Source organism: Chenopodium album, chromosome 5 (genome assembly GCF_948465745.1).
Source record: "Chenopodium album chromosome 5, dcCheAlbu1.1, whole genome shotgun sequence".
Classification (NCBI taxonomy): Eukaryota; Viridiplantae; Streptophyta; class Magnoliopsida; order Caryophyllales; family Amaranthaceae; genus Chenopodium; species Chenopodium album.
The window spans coordinates 77,338,971-77,358,533 of record NC_137838.1 but is presented as its reverse complement, the minus strand read 5'-3'; the positions used below and the strand labels follow the sequence as shown (position 1 = coordinate 77,358,533).

Here is a 19,563-nt window from a genome sequence, read left to right as displayed (position 1 = left end):
AAGAAACCTAGAAGAGTAGAGTAATTGTTGGAGTTTATATAGAGAAGATTGGGTGACAAAATCGACAGCGACACAATCGGCGATGTTGTAAATCTCATAGAGAAGTTGAAAGAACATGTGACCCCACCAATAACGCTAAAGATTGCATTGGATCGTGTCGGATTCGTATTTTTTTATTTTATTTTTTTTTTTTGGGAAAGTTAGCAGGAATTTCATTTCAAATTAACCTACGTCAAGTCTAATAGACCTTGCGGGAAAAAGTTAAGACATAAGTTCCGCACAATTACACGTGTCCCATCTCGCCACAAGATGGGCAAGCGTATAGCGTATTTCCTACTCTACACGTGAGAAATCTTAAAAGCATGAAATTTTTTTGCAAGATTACAAACATCATCAAATCAAGGCTGATCTTGGTTACTGTCGAATTTGTACTTACTTATTAAAAACACGAAATACTATGTATGTACTATAAAGTTGGATAATTATGTCATATGTGATACAACTTACAAGTATATTGCAGAATTCTAAAAGCACATAAAATTCAATAAGAAATAAACGCTAATCAGGAAAACACTACGAGTATTAAAGTTCGATAAAGTTGGTATAATCAAAATTATATGATGATTTTTTAAATTTAATTCAAGTGGTCGAGCTTTTTTTTTTTTTTTTTTTTTTGAATAGTAGTTGAGCTATATTTAAGTAAAGTAATTATAAACCATTTCGAATTAGTTTTCCTTACAATCCCTTACACGTGTCTCTTTGTTTATTGAGGGTGAATTTTTCCTAATAAGTTTCTTTAAAATTAATTAAGATAAAAAAAAAATTTAGATAGATTTGTAGTATTACTCCGTATTAAATATATTTTATAGAAAAAAAAATTATTTGGATAATTTTGTAGTAGTATGTATAATACATTAGCATAAAAATGTACAGTAGTTTTATAATGCTAATGTACGGAGTATTTTACATTTTTATCACCATATTTTGTGACAAAGTAACAATTAAAATTCATTTTCTTAAGATAGATATGATTAGGTACAAATTTACAAAATAATTAATTATTTGTTTAATAGTTAACATGGAAGAATTGGACTTCTTTTCATTTTGCTGATTAATGGTTGAAGTAATGAGAGTGGATAACATTTTTTTAAAAAGAAAAGTACGCTAAATTTGACCGCCTTTTATACCAAGGGAATGGAATAAAAAATCCAAAATGTATCATTCCCATCCTTGGGTAGGTTTTCCATCATTAGTGGAACGATTCAAAGCCAAAATATTGTTTGAACGATGTACAGGAAAGATATAACCCCCACCTCCCCTTGTAAAATTTCAATTTAGGGTTTGGTGTACACTATTTTTGTGTTCTCACTGTCCCTTATGCATCTCTTGCGTTTTGACATCATATGGGTGAGGAATGACAATGCCTACATTATACACATTGTAAGGCGATAAAAGATAAACATATTTACTTTAAACGATAGATGAGTTAATACACCATTTCAGAATTCCTGAAACAGCACAATTTCCGGGCAGAAGAAGCCAATAATAATAGTGATGGTCATCACATACAACTTCAGCAGATGCTGAAATTTAACTTGACAAAAGATTGCGGCCACTAAGAAAAATAATACAGAAGGTTGGAATTTGCTGACTGTGAAGGATGCATACTTTACACACTATTCATGGAGACTGTCCAATCAGCGATCAATCCACAATCATTGCAAAAATAGGTCAGATAGGTGCTTTGAGCAATAATTTCATTCGCAGATCCCAAGATCTACGCTTCCAATGAAGTTTCATGATCAATATGCTACCCAGGACCTACAATAGAAAGATACGAGATTAAAAATGAAACTACGTTACTGTAAAAGAGCAATCTCTACCAGAGAAAACCAAAAACAAGGCGCAGTAGAAGCCCAAAACAAAGAAAGAGAAACTTCACTATTCGGTGTACTTCATATTAGAGTCTCTAAAATGAGTAAGATTAATTGAGCTTACCGAACATGATTCTATAGATATTTGATCAGTGCCAATACAACAAGGATGAGAGCCACGATCAAGACAACCAATAGACACAAGCAGGCGCAACCTCCCTTGGTGCGTTTATTAAATATGGCCAATCTCCTTTGAATGCGCTGCTCCAAATGTCACGAAATACAAATTAAAACCCAAAAGATAAAAATCACCATCCACTAATCAATATGCAAAAGAATGATCTTGAAGTGGAGAGATTTAGAAAGCCCCAAAGACAAAGAAGGTCTCACATTTTCTTGCTGAGCACCAACAGGTCAAAAAAAATTCATTAAGAAGAAAACCAATTATAAAGAATGTCCCAAGGGTCACAAATAGAGGATCTAGAATACTGGGGGGCACATAAAAAGGTTAAGAATTTGAAACTGATGTTCATCCAACAAAACTTTTACTTGTGCATGCAGTTGGTAACTAGTCACTGGACATCATAATATATAACATGGTTGCCATCAGTTAACATCTTGCTCTGTTCTCAGATCATCAACAAATAGCAGCCCAGTAATATCACAAGCTACCTTAGGACATAATTTTATAAGCAATGATTGAATTGATTTGGCACCCAATACATCACTCCAATAAAGGAGGAATAAAAATTGTTTAGCAGTACAAAAAATCAGCTTCAATTAAGATGTTAGACCCTCTTTCAAAAAAAAAAAGATGTTAGACCCGTAACATAAAAGATTTTCAGTCTAAATGGCTAGTTAATATCAAAAAGATATGCCTGCAAAAGGAACAATACAAGTATGATATTTGTGGTTGCCATAACAATCATATCAGTACACTCACTCACACATGAGTTGCCACTCTTAAGGTAGGACTTGGGAGATTTTATCAATATTTGTAACATGTTACATAGGAGTAAAAAAAAGCTATGAAAAAGTTTGTTTAAAACTACAAGGGACAAAGGCCCAGACATCTAGATTTGCAGGCAGGTTAATACATTTAAGGATATAATTTGACAGTAGCTCCAAAACAAAATAATTTGAACTTCTCTTAAGTATGTCATTTACGCGACACTGCTGTTCTCATTTTGAATATAATACATTTAATATCCAAAAGTTCTTTTAGATCTAACTTAACTTCTTTTTTTTTTTTTTTTTTTTTGACAAGTAGATCTAACTTAACTTGGAAGCAAAACAGAGTCCACAATAACACTTAAAAAAAAGCTTTTAACAGGCAAATGTTGTGAATACAGATCATAGCAAACATTATATCATCATAAGTGAAACAAACTCACTTATTTTTTAAAATCTACATTGCAATTACTGTTTTAAGATGTTCAGACAAATCACTTCTTAATTATAAGCAACAAAAAGGTAAGAAAATTATAAGCAGCTTACTTTACCGAAAGCAAACATAAATAAACAAGTATGCAAGTACAAAGACAAAATTACCTGCAAGCGAGAATTTGTAGACTCCACATGATCATCCAAAGTATCCTACAAATAAAAAATTTAGGTTCAGAAGTTTGAATAATAGTTATTACCCCAATGATTCGGTAAAGGTAAAGTATTGTTATTATTATATGTAGCAGATTATGCCTACAGAGAAAGTACAATGGAGAACTTATGCCACAAAAACTGAACCATACTAAAACATTACCAGGAGTCTAGTGTGAAGGGTAAGCTCTTCATTGACTGCTAGTGCTATATGTTTTGTGCTTACTACAGTCTCCTCCAATTTTTCAAGGCCTTCATCTTGCTCTGCTTAGGGATCAAGAGGGAATGAGGTGTTGTTGCATAAACAATCTAGCTAAGATAAGGAGTGTACAACAAATATATATATATATATATAAAAATGCAAACTTCTTTTTCCATACCTCGCATAATCTGACGTTGGAAGCCTACAATTCCATGGTTGTCCATGTTAGATGCTCTCTTCATTACATCATCTGACTTCACATCCGGACCTAGTAAACGGTCCCTGTAAGCAGCACTGTATGAATTGAGAGTATTTGCCATCTGACTGACTTTAGATTTCAAATTAGACAACAAGTCATTGCGCTTATTCATCTCTTTTGCTGTTCTGCATAAATGTGAGAGCATAAGCAAGATATTATCAGTGTACTTTTTTTTATAATCAACATGACACAGTAGGGGGGAGGAGATCAAGGAGGGTAAAAGGTAAAACAGAGCAGAAATTATCATATAGAGGTTCTGACTTTGTCATTAACAACAGAAAGATGAAAAACTACCAACATACAAATATATCATTCCTATTCTTTTTAAGTTTAAACGAGAGTTCTAGGCACAATAATACTACATGGTATATATCAGACAAGTAAAAAGATCAACAAAAAAAAAGTACTATGCAATACACTACCAAAAAATAGGATAATAAGTAAGGACACTGACAAACAGGAATTGTAAATACATTTAAACCCATAAGTGATTAAGTGATAATGATTTAACAAAGATAGTGCTTAAATGTAATGATAAATAGATAGTGCTTAATATATTAACATATTGATAAAATCAAGTCAACATCAGCTTCCATGATTTTTCAGCTGTCATGCCTATGATTTTGACAATCATCATTAGTTTCTTTTCGTTTCATATAACCAGGTATTCAGGTGCAACTAAATTCAACAATCCAGGAAACCTGTGAATTCTTTAGGGAACCATATGTACCAAAAAAAAGTATACCAAGAGCTTTCCAATGTGTCCCGTGCACAACACTCTGCATGAAAAATCTTATTTCATTTGTAAACACACCTAAGAAAATTTTCAAGCCTATGCACAAATTTAACTGTCCACTATTATTCCACAACGAAACAAATGAAAAATATCCTTACAGTAGGACAAATATAACATAAGCCAGACTAGAACACACTATACATACTTATACAAAAGCATAACAATGGATCTACATCAAGTCACAAAAGCTTCACATATTCACGTCCAAGACATGCGAAGTAACTTTACACTTCAGAATAAATAAACTTCACCAGCTGCTTTGATACGGAGAACATACAAAATCCAGGCTATAACTAAATTCTACAAGTGTCACTAATATATTATGCTTATGATTAAAAAAGGTAAAAGATAATCATGACACCAAAGAACAGGTCAAAAGGGATATTGATATGAAATGGATGGAAAAGCAATTCATCTTCAAGACAACACATTGAGCCTAATCATATTATAGGAAATCAATGACAATGAGCCGCTGAAAGAATTTAATTTAAAAACAATTACGGTAAACATGGAGACAAAGTGTGGCAACTTTATAAATTCTGGTCGGGGAAGCATGTTGCAGCTTAGCAGTGTACGACATATCCAACAATAATCATTAAAGCAGTTGTCAACTTTATATACTTACATAGGCTGCATGCTTGGGAGCTTTGCTAAAAGTGACTCCAGATTCTCTAGTTTAGTGTTCAATATGGTAATCTTACGGCGAGTACCAGAAAAATGACGCTGTGTCTGTGTTCCAGTTGGCGGTAGAGTGCTTGCCTCAGAGACCATACTGTTTATTTCATCCGCAAGCTTTGATGCTTCGTTATATTCTCGCATCCATGACTCGGAAAGTGATGCCATTTCAGCTAACAGCAATAAACTAACTCCTAAGAAAGATGAACAAAACCAAACCCTGAACAAACAAAAGGACATATGAACAAAAATCAAATTTCAAAATGATCACAACAAGACAGTAACAACTAAAACATCGGTATTCAAGATTCGAGCTTCGAACTTTCAAACTGCAATTATTACAGCTCAATCATCAAATTAAAAAATCAAAACCCAGAAGACCAAAAATACAATTGATCAAGGAGAAATTTCAAAAATTTCAAATAACTAAACCCTGCCTGCTACAAGAAATCAGCAACAATTGATCAACCAATTCTTCTTAAACCCTAAATTTTGACCACCCCCAATCTCTAAACAAAAAAGGGGTTTCTCATAACATTCCAAATAAAGGAAAAATAGCAACAATTTCATCAATTTGTTCAACAATTGGTACAAAATTCACATAAAATCTCACAAATTTCAGCAGTGAAAGTCAAAAAATTAGCAACCCTAGAATATTATTAAAAATCAAACGCAATACGAATAATCTTACACGAATTTTCCCAATCAAAATAAAATTACGCAAGAGAAATCATGAAACTGAAGCAAAAACCCAATTACATTACCTGAAATTAAAGATTGAATAAGTGCTGGAAAAGATTGGGATCAAAAGAACAGAAAGTAGGAGAGAGAAAACGAGGGCGTGTGAGAAAAGGTATAGTGGTGGAATTTACGAAATTTCGTAAGGAGGAGAAGCAGTTTGTTGTTGGTTCTAAATTGTCCTCATCTCAATTTAATGCATCATTTTTATTCCTAACACAGTTATGTTCTTGTATAATTAATTCAGGGTCGTACATAGGGATGGCAATATTAAGTGGATATCCACTAACCCGCTCCACCCGCAATAAATAAATGGACGAAAACCCGAACTAAATGGATGAGAAGCGGGTGATGGATGAAGCGGATGATGGATCGGATCGGATGTGGATGATACTTTTTTCACCCGTTAACAATCCACCCACCCGTTTAACATAATTACATTTTTAATCTAGGATTTTTAATTATAAAATATGAAATGTGATGAAAATTACTTATTTTTTTTGTTGCAAATTAATTTTTCAAACAATATATGATTATTGTTTCATTTTTTATTAATAAAAATAAAAAAAAATTTATTGTACAAATAATCAAAAATTAGAGTTTATGTGAGTTTTTTCCCACTTTAATACTCATCCATTAGTTATCCGCTCCACCCGTTTCATCCACAGATGATGGACGGACGGATATGGATGATGGGTGAAGCGGATGACGGATGGATATGGATGGAGCGATTAGAGTAATGGATGGATGCGGATGAAGCTCCACCCGATCCAAATCCGATCCATTGCCATCTCTAGTCGTACATGGATTTTGAATTTAAATTTGATTAGGTTTTGGATTAGGACTACATAGTTAAAGTTTAAGATTAATTAATTAATTTTGAATATTTAAAAATAGCTTTTTTTTATTTTAAATTTTTTAAAAAAGTTAGGTAAATTATTGTGTAGATTGGGCTCACGGTGAGTCTGTCCCCAAAAATTGAAAAAACAACCTTAGTACATCCACGGTGTCTGTTAATCCTAAACCTGACACCTCGACATCGACATTAATAAAACCACTGACAATCCATCAAAACTTTTAGTTATCGACACAACAGCGATGAAGGGCATAGCAACGCCTTCGAGCAATGCTAAAATTCAATTATCAGATATAGGCGATTGCAGGCTATACAATTGGTGGTGTGTGAAATGGTTGCGGCTTCGCCTGCTTAGCAGTTAGATGGTTGTCATGTGGTGCGAGTTGCAGTGTAGAGGAAACCACTAATTCTGCATAAAATTGATTTTGACCTTTTTTAACTCGATTATGAAAAATGACCGCCATTATGACATACTTTCAAGATTTAACATGTGTTAACTCAATTATGCATGGACGAATAAATTATTTTTATTCTAATTTATTTAAATCAAATTACTCTTTCAAATTAAGCTATTTTAAAATTGGATTAATTGATTGAGCTTATAATATTCAAACTCAGTTATTCACAAAATTATCATGTTGAGAGTGTCTATCATATACTCGAGTGTGTCACTATATCACATACATGATGTTACTAACTTAATCATTTACCCTTTTGATTCTTTTTTAGAAAAAAAAAATATTTTCTAACAAACACAAGTACACATATGAATATATGATACAGTCAAGTGTATAATGAAACTTACAAGTAAATAATGTAGAATCAAAATTGTCTATAACTTAGTGAGTAAGGACTAAAGAGGTATGTAACATGTGAAAATTCTAAGGTGACCTTTGATCACCTTAAGCTATCCTAGGTGGCACAATATACACCACAATAAATAAAATGTGGGTCATCTATTTCCTTTTACCAAATTCATTTAAATAATTTTAGAAAATATTTTTAAATCTTTTTAAAAATAAATATTAATTATTTTTTAATATCATAAAATTAAAAAAAATAGAAATAATTTTCTAGAAAAAAAATCAATGAAATCCTATCCCACTACCGATGCCGACAACCACCAACTAGCTTTCTCCACCCACCGCCGGCGACCTATTCTCTTCCCCAAGTGCCAAGTCGGGCCACACCTTCCCCTGCTGGTGTCGACCCATTCCATTACTCCCCTCCTTTTCGCTTCCCGCCATCTCCGGCGATCCATTATCAACAATCTCTGCCATCTTTAAAAGCATAACCCGCTCCACCTTCTCCCAGCGTCGACAAAGATCGTCTTTCCCCTTACCCTGACATCATCAGCAACCCATCCTAAACCCTAAAGACCCACCTGTCCCAGTAGAGGGGACCATATATTTTTTTGTGGTCATGAAACTGCCACCTCAATAGACCCACCTTTTAACCAAGGTAACCAAAGTTTATTCGATCACCACCCTAGAACTCCCCATGTAACATGCCAATGTCTATTTGACCTTGTGACATCCCAAAGGAATACAACTTAAGGCCAATTTCATGCCAATTAAGTTGCTTGAATTTATAGAATTGTACATAGTTTGGCTCCCTCCATAACCCCAACAAAAACCCTTTTAAAGTTGTAGACATTGTAGCAGCAGTTACCAATTCTTTTCCCTCAAAAACCACCATATTATCACCTTAAACAAACGCCAGAAAATGATTCTCACCTCCACAGCAATTCTCCAGAAAACCCCTTTATTCTTCCCTCATTCTTCAATTCTCTCTCCTCCCCCTAAATTCAACCCAATTTCACCAAACCCACTTCAAAAATTCAACTCAAATTTCAGTAATAAGGAGTTGGGTTTTACTGGGTTGGGTTTTAAATTTATGGGGCAACGTTATTCCCGAATTTCCGCGGTTTCCGGTGGGGGGTCCGGCGGCTCTACTGGTGGCAATGGCGGAGGAGGGTTTGGTGGGTCCGGTGATGATGGCGTTGGTGGTGATGGTGGGGATCAGTCTAAATGGAGTTTGCTTTCTTGGTAAAGTTTCAAGCTTTATCTTTAATTTCTTTTTTGAATGTTTTTAAAGTATTGGATTTTAAGTGGATAATTGTGCTTAATTGTGTTATTATGGTTAGACACTGATGATATAATTGGTTTAATTGTGAAATATTGTGTATGAAGAGAGGTGAGTGTAAGTCGAAATCGAAGTGAATGAAGAAAGTAGCATGTTTATGTACAGGGAATAAGGGATGTGATTGGAAAATTATTTGAGCTTAGTAGAATATGACAATGAAAAATGTTGCATTGTGACAATTCAGAGTAATGAAGTGAAAAAGAAAGTTATTGCATTGTGATGGTTCTGATATGTAGGAGATGGGTATGAGCTCGATTGAAGTGTTAGAAAGATATTGTTATGTTTGTGGTTGAGGAGTATTAAGACAATAGAACTCCTTCTCTTAGAGAATTATGTCTGCTTTATAGATCATTGACAATGATTAATGGCTGCTATATGAATTTATGATTATCCAAAAAGAACAAGGAAGAAGGAAATGATGTTTTATGATGATAATAATATGAGGGAGGTGGGTAAGATTGTGATTGGTGATTGAACTGGATGAAAGACTTAATATGAGTTACATCAAGACTTAATTATTTTAGAGTTTATCATCTCAGGGAAATGAGCTGGTAATTCTTCTTAGCTGACTGTATAGCCTTTTCGTTTAGTTGTGTTGTGGCTACTGCCTATAAGATTCATTGGTTTTGAGAATCTTGACTTTGTCGATTTGGAAGTGAGGACTAAAGAAGGGAATTGGAAGGTTCAAAACTTAATGCTGTTGGGCTGCGTAAATATAATGCAGTACTCTGTATGAGCCATCTACTTTTATTAGCAGGTGTTGCATCCCCTGATTTCCTCTCGGGTAACTTGTCTATATGAGGTATTTGGTTTGTGGTGCTATCTTTACACAGCAGACTTACTCTTAGTTGCATCAGCGAGTTCTACACGAATTTTTTTGTCTTGTTGGCAGCAATGGAAATATAAGGTGCTTGGTCAATAAAGTTTGATGACGTTGTTACAATTATATGGCTTTGTATATGATGTACCAAATAAGATTGTTTCATTAGATTTTTACTTGATATGTTAAGTCTATCTGTGTTAAATCTTTTAAAGAAGAAATTATTCATAAAAACGCTGGTATGCCATTTAATGGTTATGAACTTGGTAGTCCAAGACTCACGTACCCTTTGTTTGTTAAATTGATGCTGAGTGTTTTCATTGTTAAATTGTAGTCAAGTATAAACCTAGAAGCTTCAACCACGAGAAATTTGCATCAGTCTTTACTTGAGGTTTTTGTAAAGGCTGTACACAGGCTTTTGCATAATTATGTATGCCTTTAGCAGCTAAAGTTTGTGTTAACTAGGAAATTGCTGAATTAGTGTTTGACAATTTGTTTTTGAACAATATTCACATATGCTAATTCATTGAGTTACACTGTTACAGGTACATGGATCTTCTAGTGAAGTCTCCTGTCTTGACGAAAGCTGTTACTTCTGCATTGTTAAACTTTGTTGGAGACTTGATTTGTCAGGTATGACTTATCGCTTCTCTGTTACCATTTTCACAGGGAAGGTTGAACCATTTTGTTCTTTTCATCCAGTTCACTGTGTATTTTTTCACAATCGTTGCCTATTTTTGATTTGGAGTTGTTGGTTTGGTGGACTAGTCTCATAAAAGACTCGTGTTAAATTGCTTCTCTTCTCTAAACAAGATTATTAATTATCTTGGTAAACCTACTATGAGAATTTTTAGTATGACTTAGAGATTCTTTAAGTGCATCTTCCATATGCCTCAATTTGTGGTTCTGCAGCCCTAATTGTTGGTAAGCTGTCAAATTGTGCTACACTTAAAAAATGGTGTTCGGTTTTAATGGCTTGCTTTAGTATGTGAGACGTAATTGTTTCAGTTAAACTGACAGAGGCATCTTGCGCATACAGCTTGCTATAGATAAAGTCCCGACGCCGGATTACAAAAGGACCTCCATGTTCACCTTTTTAGGGCTGGTTTTGGTGGGTCCAACACTGCATTATTGGTATTGGCTTCTGCATTTAAACATCCTGTATATATGATTTTACAGTTCTTTTGTGGCTTGCACTTATTAGTGCAGCATACACTTAATGTTTTCAGTCAATTCAGTGCAAATCCATTTACTTTACTTTTGACAATGTTGATTTTTTCATATGCTGTTTATGGTGTATATGACCTTCTAAATGTTGCAATTTCATGTAATTAGGTACTTATACCTTAGTAAGTTGGTCACTTTACCTGGAGCTTCTGGTGCTTTCCTGCGTCTTATACTCGATCAGGTTATTTCTATACTTTGTCTTTTGTATTTTAACTTTTCTCTATTTGTTTTGGTCTATCCTGTCGGAAAATTGTCATGGCCTTTTAATGTTCCTTTTCTACTTTGCAAATGTTACTCAAGGATGAATAATATGTTTTGCAGTTCATCTTTGCACCTATCTTTATCGGAACTTTTCTCTCTACATTGATCACGTTGGAAGGAAGGCCTTCAGAAGTTGTTCCTAAGCTTAAGCAGGTTTGTGTAGTTATTTTTTATTCGTTTTTCTTTGTCCTCTGTCCTTCCATTGCTTGAATAATCATTGATAGGGCCTGGGGTTATTATTACTTTGCAACCTTCAGAAATACAGTCATATTAATAGAAGTTAAATTCTTTCAGGAATGGGTTTCATCCGTGATTGCTAATTGGAAATTGTGGATACCATTCCAGTTTCTGAACTTCCGTTTTGTTCCCCAACAATTTCAGGTATGTAAATATGATATTGTGGAAGTTCATTTATCTTATTTGTGCATAGTTTGCCTTGATCTTTTTTCACCTTTGAGGATGCTAAGAAGTTACCATCCTATCCTACCCAATGCTCAGTTTGCCTGAGGGTCTTGCTGGGCATCGAACGTAGATTTGACCAAGTGAATCTTATCCTCTTTGGGAGTTGATGCTATTTATTAATGAAAAAAAGAAACGAGGGAATTGAATTAATTTTGATGTGTTATCTAAGAGCTTATTTTTGCAGTTTACATATCTTTTTGGTTTGCCTGGAATTAGCAGGAAGTTCCTCTTGTTTGTTTAAATGTGCAGATGAATGAATGACCAATCATTTATCTACATATGCTCTTATTCAACAAAATAAATAAGTTTTAAGCCAATTGTCTCTGTTTTACACTGGTGGCATTTTGTATAGGAAAATTTGTTAGAAAGGACCCATATAAGTAGACCTTTTGTGAGAAAGGACCTTTTTGTTTAAAATAAAAAAGGGCAAATTGGGACCTTAAATGTTGTCTTTCTTTTTGTTCCTCACCTCCCCAACCACCATGTCCATCGTCATGGCATCATCCCACCATTAGTCCGACACCGTCCGACCTCCACCACCACACAAAAACCCAAACCCACCATATCCCTTACCTATTCCTTTTATCTTGCTTTTACTCCCTCTTCCTCCCTGAACCCATCACCAGCCACCTGGTCACACTACCGAATACAAATTGTCACTTCCGTAACATAACACATGACCCTCGCACATCTTCAAGCACCACCCACAAACACCCCTCCCATTTTCCCCTCTCTCTTTATTAACTCTTTCTTTTCTCATTTGTGGCCACGTTATGCAAACCTACCACCTATTGGCGACCCACCACTACCAAGCCGCCACTCACACAACTCTCTCATTTCATACCCTCCTTATTATCCCCATTTGGATGTAATTTTACGCTTTCTTCATAGTATACTTGTAATCGGTTTTATTTGGCTAGTGGTGAGTTTAATGGCAGAGGGTAAGAAGTTGATTGGAAGAGATGATGATGAAGAGAGGGGAAAGATTTGGAGGGATGGTGGCGGGGTGGTAGTAGGATGGTGGGCATAATGATTGAAGAGGAGAGACGCAAAGAATGGAGGTAAAATATCACACGATGGTCAATGCCGGAAATAAAAGTCAAAAGTTGGAATCCGGCAAAAGGTCATTTTTTCACAAGATCTCTATTTAAGGTCCTGATTGGCCACTTGTTTTTATAAAAGGACCTTTCGCACAAAAGGTCTCATTAGAAAGGTCTTTTTTAACAAATTTTCCTTTTGTATACTAGCAATTTTACCCTCAATTAGTGTGTGATGTTTGATCCTCCAGAGTCACCTGATACTCCATATCTGGGGAAGTGCTAAGCACTAGTATCTTCAGTCCATATTGGACACAAACAACAAATAAAGGAATAGATACTTGTAAATACAGAGAGGTAATGAGAAGAGACAGAGAGCAAGAGAAGGTGGGATCGTGTGTGGAGAATAAGCTGTAATGTTCACAGGGGTTGGGACTTCCGGAATCTGGATAGAGGGTGGGGACAGCAAGGAGAGAGAAAAAAGGGAGGTAATTATAGTACCACTTGAACAATATCTAGTACCATTTGAACTTTTTAATACTATATGAGTATCATTTGAAAGGGAAATGGTAGTATGGTACCAATTGAAGTTACAATGGCACTTTTAGTGCGTACTCTATTAACGGTAAAAAGTACAATTTTGCCCCAACTGGATGGAATAAGCTATGACCCCTCAGTGTGTCACTGGCAAATTGTAGTTGGTTTAGGGAGAAACTGGCTATGGACATGACTACATGAGCATCACTGTGTTCTAGTGCTTTTAGCTCTTCTTGAAGACCTTAAAATCATTCAAGTAATACGTGCAATGGGCATACTTTGTCAAGTATCAGCAGAAAGTGGGGTGGGTGGAGAGATGAGAGGATATAGAACTTATTAGGTATTAGCAAACCATTCAATATACTTTGTATTTTAAACTTCCCATCAAAATCAGGCATCAAATAAGGTCCCATATGGAGTAATGTTGTGCTCAACTGATTCTTTAATACACATGGTTGATTGGGGAGGTGACTATTACCCCGACGTTGGTCGTGGAGAGGGAATTAACTGTCATATTTTATTTTTATTAAGTCCTTTAAACTCATGATAGTCACTAACTAATTTTGAGTTATCGGGCATAAACTTATTTAGACATCGCGCCAGGTTCAAGCTATGCTCTGTTGTCCTTGTCTCATCATGAGCTTGATATGCTTTGTTGTCCTTGTCTCATCATGATCTTAATTTCTTTAATTTGTGGGTCTGATTTTCAGGTTCTCGCTTCCAATTTTGTTGCTGTAATATGGAACGTGATCCTATCATATAAAGCTCACAAAGAGGTGGTCACAAAATAAGTACGCATCTGAATCTTTCTAATCTTTGATTATTGTAGCATCATACTTTCTACTGTGATTTTTTTTTTTCTTTCATTAACTAAGTACAGCATGCATTCAGTTTCAGAAAATCTGCTCTCGGGTTAGGTGATAATGCACTCTAAATTATGAATATGAAACTTCACTTGCCTGGGGCACTGGAATCTACACGGTGCTATTACAAAGCTGGTCTAGATCACTGACAAAAAATCTCAAAAATGTGGTGCTTTATGATCCTTTAATCTAAACTGGACAATAGAACATGCATCACATGAGTGGGCATCGTGCTGTTAAGGAAGCTGTTTTCAATTTGCCCTTGTAGTTCCCCTCGTCTCTCTGAGCTGTTGTGGAACACAGAAAGTCCGAGTGTCTTGCCATGCATACTATTCTCATGGTGCCGAAATTTTCTTCATGGATCTTGATTAAACAGAAGCGTGTTGTATCTTTCAACTTTGTTGGTTCGCCCTTCATTGTATATCTAATTAGTTGGTTTAAATAGCCTATGAGGATTCTCTTAATCTCATTTCCTAGTATTCACATGCCTTCTATAACACGCAAATATTGTTACATGGTGATACACCATTACACCTGGGGGTCCTAGGTGTTCCGAAAAGAAGGTACACAGGGCTTTTTTCGACTGTGTGTGCACGTCATGCACCCCCCAACGCAGGCACACACTAGATGATGTCTAATAGATGCTCTGCTTCATTGGTGGAACTATTCTTGGGTCCTTGTAGAGTTGTAGGTAAGCACAACGGTAACCCAATAGATTTAATTGCTTGAGCATAAAAAACTTCTCGTTAAGCTCATGTAGGCAGTCAAAGTGAAGGCGTCGTTTTTACCCAAACGCTATTAGCAAGCTAATCTACTGCCAATTATCTTTAAAGATAAAGTAATTAGTAGGCATATGATGAATTTATGTAGAATACAGACATCATATTTGACTTAAATACTCTCTAAAATACAATTGCTCTAAATTTCTTTAATTGTTATGGGGACTATGAAATCGGGCAAGGATTTGATTGCGAAACGAAGTACATGCCCAAAGAATAGCTTGTAGGAGAGACTTTAGACGTGATTTGTACTTGAAATTGAAATGAAATCATCAAATTATGTCACATCTATAGCTAAAAAGGATTGAAATGAAATAGACATTAACGATGTGATTATATCACGCTAATTAAGCGTTGTAGACTATGAAGAAATGTTTAACCAAATTTAAATAGGAGTCTATGTAATCAAATTATTGTGATGTGAATTTATTATGGATTCTAATAATAGAGAGATAATATGATAGTGTAGACAAAATTCGATCACATGTCTCAGATACAATTCGTAGGACCTCAACAAAGTTGATTAACATTAAACTTATTGCGAATTTGCGATCATCAATCAATATTATGTATTCAAATATTATTGTTACATGTCTTTTCACATTGATCTAGTTTATCTAGATGTCCATTGATAGCTTAACTTTGTTTTATTTATCGGCTTATCTTTTCCACGTCTAAAATATGAATTTAGTTAGGCTAATATTTGTGTAATTAATGATGTCAACGATGATAAGTCAGCAAGATGTAGACCATTGGGCCTTTGTGGGCCTAAAAGACACGTGTAACGAATTAAGCATAGTTAACTTGGCCCTTCTTATAAATAAGTGGGCCCAAAGTCTACATTTCTAACTTTCTACATGGCCCATTAATTTACTAGTCAATTTTAGGGAGTCCCCTAGAAAAGAATTAAATTAAAATTGAATTTCCTGTTTGCTTAAAGTTGAACAAGTTTTTTATAAAATTGAAAACAAAAATTAAAAAAAATGCAAATATTAAATTGAGTTTTCACTTCACTATCATACGTAGACTTGTTGAAATTGTTCAACGAAATTTTTAGTCTCAATAATTATGATAAAAAGCGACATTCTTTGTACATTTATAAAATTTTACTGAAGGGGTCAAGACCTAAATTGTTGGACTACTAATTGTCTATTTGTCTTATTTAATGATATATATGATGAATACAACATCATTTTTTTTTCTAGAGATTAGGCAAAATAATATAAGTTTTCTACATGATTAATCTTTTATTTCGATAATGAGATTTGCATTGTCTATAGATCACTTTTCAAAGTGCTTAGCCTTGCCAACGACGGAGCGGGTGGTCAATGTAATTAAGCCGATTTTCTAATTATTATCTCTGATCTAGACATTTAACAAGTACACAACGTCATATTTTGCTTGAAAGAATTTGATTTTTAGTGGTTCGGCTTTTCAAACACTAATCTAACTATAAAACTCGTTATATTTATAAATATATACAAAATTTAAATATTATACTCTCAAATTTGAACTAGTTAAACAAAATTTATCTTCTTGGAATGAATGGTATATAATTATCAAAATTTGAATAGTTAATAAGCCTTTGATGGATTAAATGATACAAGAGTTATTGTAATTTAATTTGGATAAAAGTAATTTAAGTTCATAATTTAGTGTTGCAATAAATCTAAACAGTAAATTGCTAGCACTACTTTTTGGTTAGTAGTTTAGTACCACAGTATCTTAATTAGTTCTAAAAAAAGAATGACTTTCTACCCACTAAAGTAGATTAATTCATTAATTTTAAGTCACCTCATCTATAGTTTGTGTACAATAATCCTTGTTTGACGGGGAATTAAATATAAATCATAGAAAAGTAAAGATATGGATCCAACCAAATGTCGGCCTGTTTGTCATACTGTATTAGCTTCAAGATTTTTAATTACCAATAATAATGTAATCTTCTATCAAGCTAAGGTATGTGTATACTAATATGTTTATGCAAAATAATTCATACAAATTTTAATGAGTAACAATTAGTTTGCACAAGTTCAAACATCCTAATATATTGTGACAAAATGAACTCAGATAGTTCAAATCTAACACATTCCTGACAGATTTTATTGATTGATACAATCTAATACGTTCAGAGTATAACTGTTAAAGATTAAGGTATTAAATATAGTCATGTAGATTCTTGTTAAAATCGTTGTGATGTATGGTTTCTAAAAATCCATTACACTCTCCCCTTTTTTTTACAAAAAATAAAAATAAAAAATAGAGTATACAATGGTGTGACTTTTGTATGGTTTACTACAAAGTTTGACTGGTTTATTTTCACTAATTTTACATTAAAAAAATGACAACATGTAATATATTATTGGATTAATCAAGAGATATAATTAATAATATAGAGTATCAATTTTATTTTTTTTATTTATTTAAAATTATTATTAAACAGTCAAAATTTTGCAATGACAAATGTGCTAACACTTGCATTTGAAAAAGAAAAACAAAGAGATTAATTATACATTTATACATATAGATAATCAGAGATATTACAGTATTTGTCAAAGTTTTGCGTTGATAAATATATTGGTCAAATTAAGCCATTTATTTCGAACTGAAAGAGTAAAATCACATAAGTAAAATTAATCACAGTACGGAGTAATAAATGATTTATGAAATTAAGAATACGAAATTAATTAATATCCTTTCTCAAAATCATCACTTTACACACTCATCAACTTCCTCTTCGGGGAAGGGACCGAATTTTCCTTTTAATTTTTTTTAAAAAAAAAAAAAAAAAACAACTAGAAGAAGTGATGCAATGAAAGCGTAAGCATGACGTAATCAAAATGTGGGACCCAAAGAAAGACAAATCCACCGCAAAATAGTCAGAATTTTTTTTATTTAAAAAAAAAAAAGACAAAAAGGGAATGCACACAACACAAAAAAAAAAAAAAAGAGAAGATGTCAACATCTGATTGTTTAAGAGCAGCCCCGTCTTCCAAGTCCAAGTCCCCCTCCTACTTGATTACGACTACTGTAAGTCAGACTGGCCCCACTTTTATCTTATCTTTGACCCCACTTTTTTTTAAAAAAAAAAAAAAATCGAAAAAAATAAAAATTTAACAACCATTTTTGCATGGATCTAAGAGGCATATTCAAGGGAGTATAGGACTATATTTGCTATTGCATAACATGGACCATTTATACTAATAATAGTTGGCTGAAGTGTTAAGCAGCTTGATGCTATTTAGGGCCTGTTCCGATTGACTGAACTGAACTGAACTGAACTGAACTGAACTGAGCTGAGTTGAACTGAACTGAACTGAACTTATTAATTAGTGATTTCTAACTACGGATTAGTGATCTTTGATTATTTATTGATTATTTATTACTATACATATGTGTATATACAAATGTACATATTATTATTAATAATAATAATATTATTATTATTATTATTATTATTATTATTATTATTATTAATTTTGATTATTATTATTATTAATATTGATTATTATTATTATTATTTATTGATTATTATTATTAGTATTATTATTTCAATTATTATTGTTTTTATTATTATTATTATTATTTATTGATGATTATTATTATTATTATTTATTACTTATTGATGATGATGATTATTATTATTATTATTATTATTATTATTATTATTATTATTATTATTATTATTATTATTATTATTATTATTATTATTATTGTTGTTGTTGTTGTTATTGTTATTATTATTATTATTATTATTATTATTATTATTATTATTATTATTATTATTATTGTTGTTGTTGTTGTCGTCGTCGTCGTCGTCGTAATAAGAGCTTAAAAGAATGAAATTTGGCTTTATATCATTAGCAATATCATTAGACGTAAATTAAGAGCTGAACTGAACTGAACTGAATTTCAACGGAAGAGAACAGGCCCTTAAGGAGTTTTCGAGTTCGAGCCTCACCAAATGCAGAAAAACTCTTGTTGAGAGATTCATCTATCATAAGCCAGGTATGCAATCCGAGTCGGATCCGAATGTAGTCGGAGCTAAGCTCTGGTAAATCGGATGGGGTAAACTCAAAAAAATAAAACAAGGAACATCTATGTTATTACACGTATACCGTATACATGAATAAGTAAAATTTTACTCCGTAAAATAGTGTTATTGAATGATCAAAAGGTTCAAGAACTAGATTAAGATTGCTCCAAAGGAGCAAAAATAGAGTTATTACAAACAGTTGGAGTTAATGACACATCCCAGTGGTGCTGAAAATACAAGGCAAGTTCTTAAGAACACCCACGTTTATTCACTATCACTACTGTTGTTATAATGTAATTCGTCATTTCCTTTGTTTTTTAGTTGTAAGCTTGTACAGTGAATGATATATAATTTCTATGCTATGAAGTTGGAGACGTATGAACAAGATCACAACTCACTC

The 19,563-nt window shown here is 33.5% G+C and overlaps 2 protein-coding genes across 2 annotated transcripts; one reads left to right on the top strand and one right to left on the bottom strand.

Moving 5' to 3' along the window:
• Positions 1-1,444: 1,444 nt before the first annotated feature.
• Positions 1,445-6,314, bottom strand: LOC145632361 (syntaxin-51-like). Its single transcript, XM_081684716.1, has 7 exons — positions 6,167-6,314; positions 5,353-5,622; positions 3,851-4,056; positions 3,634-3,734; positions 3,426-3,470; positions 1,999-2,135; positions 1,445-1,821 (listed from the first exon to the last, which is right to left on the bottom strand). The coding sequence occupies exons 2-6, from the start codon at positions 5,568-5,570 to the stop codon at positions 2,010-2,012; spliced, it is 696 nt and encodes a 231-aa protein (XP_081540842.1). The 5' UTR covers positions 5,571-5,622; positions 6,167-6,314; the 3' UTR covers positions 1,445-1,821; positions 1,999-2,009.
• Positions 6,315-8,497: 2,183 nt separating this feature from the next.
• LOC145631158 (protein sym-1-like) lies at positions 8,498-14,817 on the top strand. The gene is made up of 8 exons (XM_081683252.1): positions 8,498-9,044; positions 10,507-10,594; positions 11,001-11,095; positions 11,297-11,369; positions 11,510-11,602; positions 11,744-11,830; positions 14,196-14,276; positions 14,377-14,817. The coding sequence occupies exons 1-7, from the start codon at positions 8,722-8,724 to the stop codon at positions 14,274-14,276; spliced, it is 840 nt and encodes a 279-aa protein (XP_081539378.1). The 5' UTR covers positions 8,498-8,721; the 3' UTR covers positions 14,377-14,817.
• Positions 14,818-19,563: the final 4,746 nt, after the last annotated feature.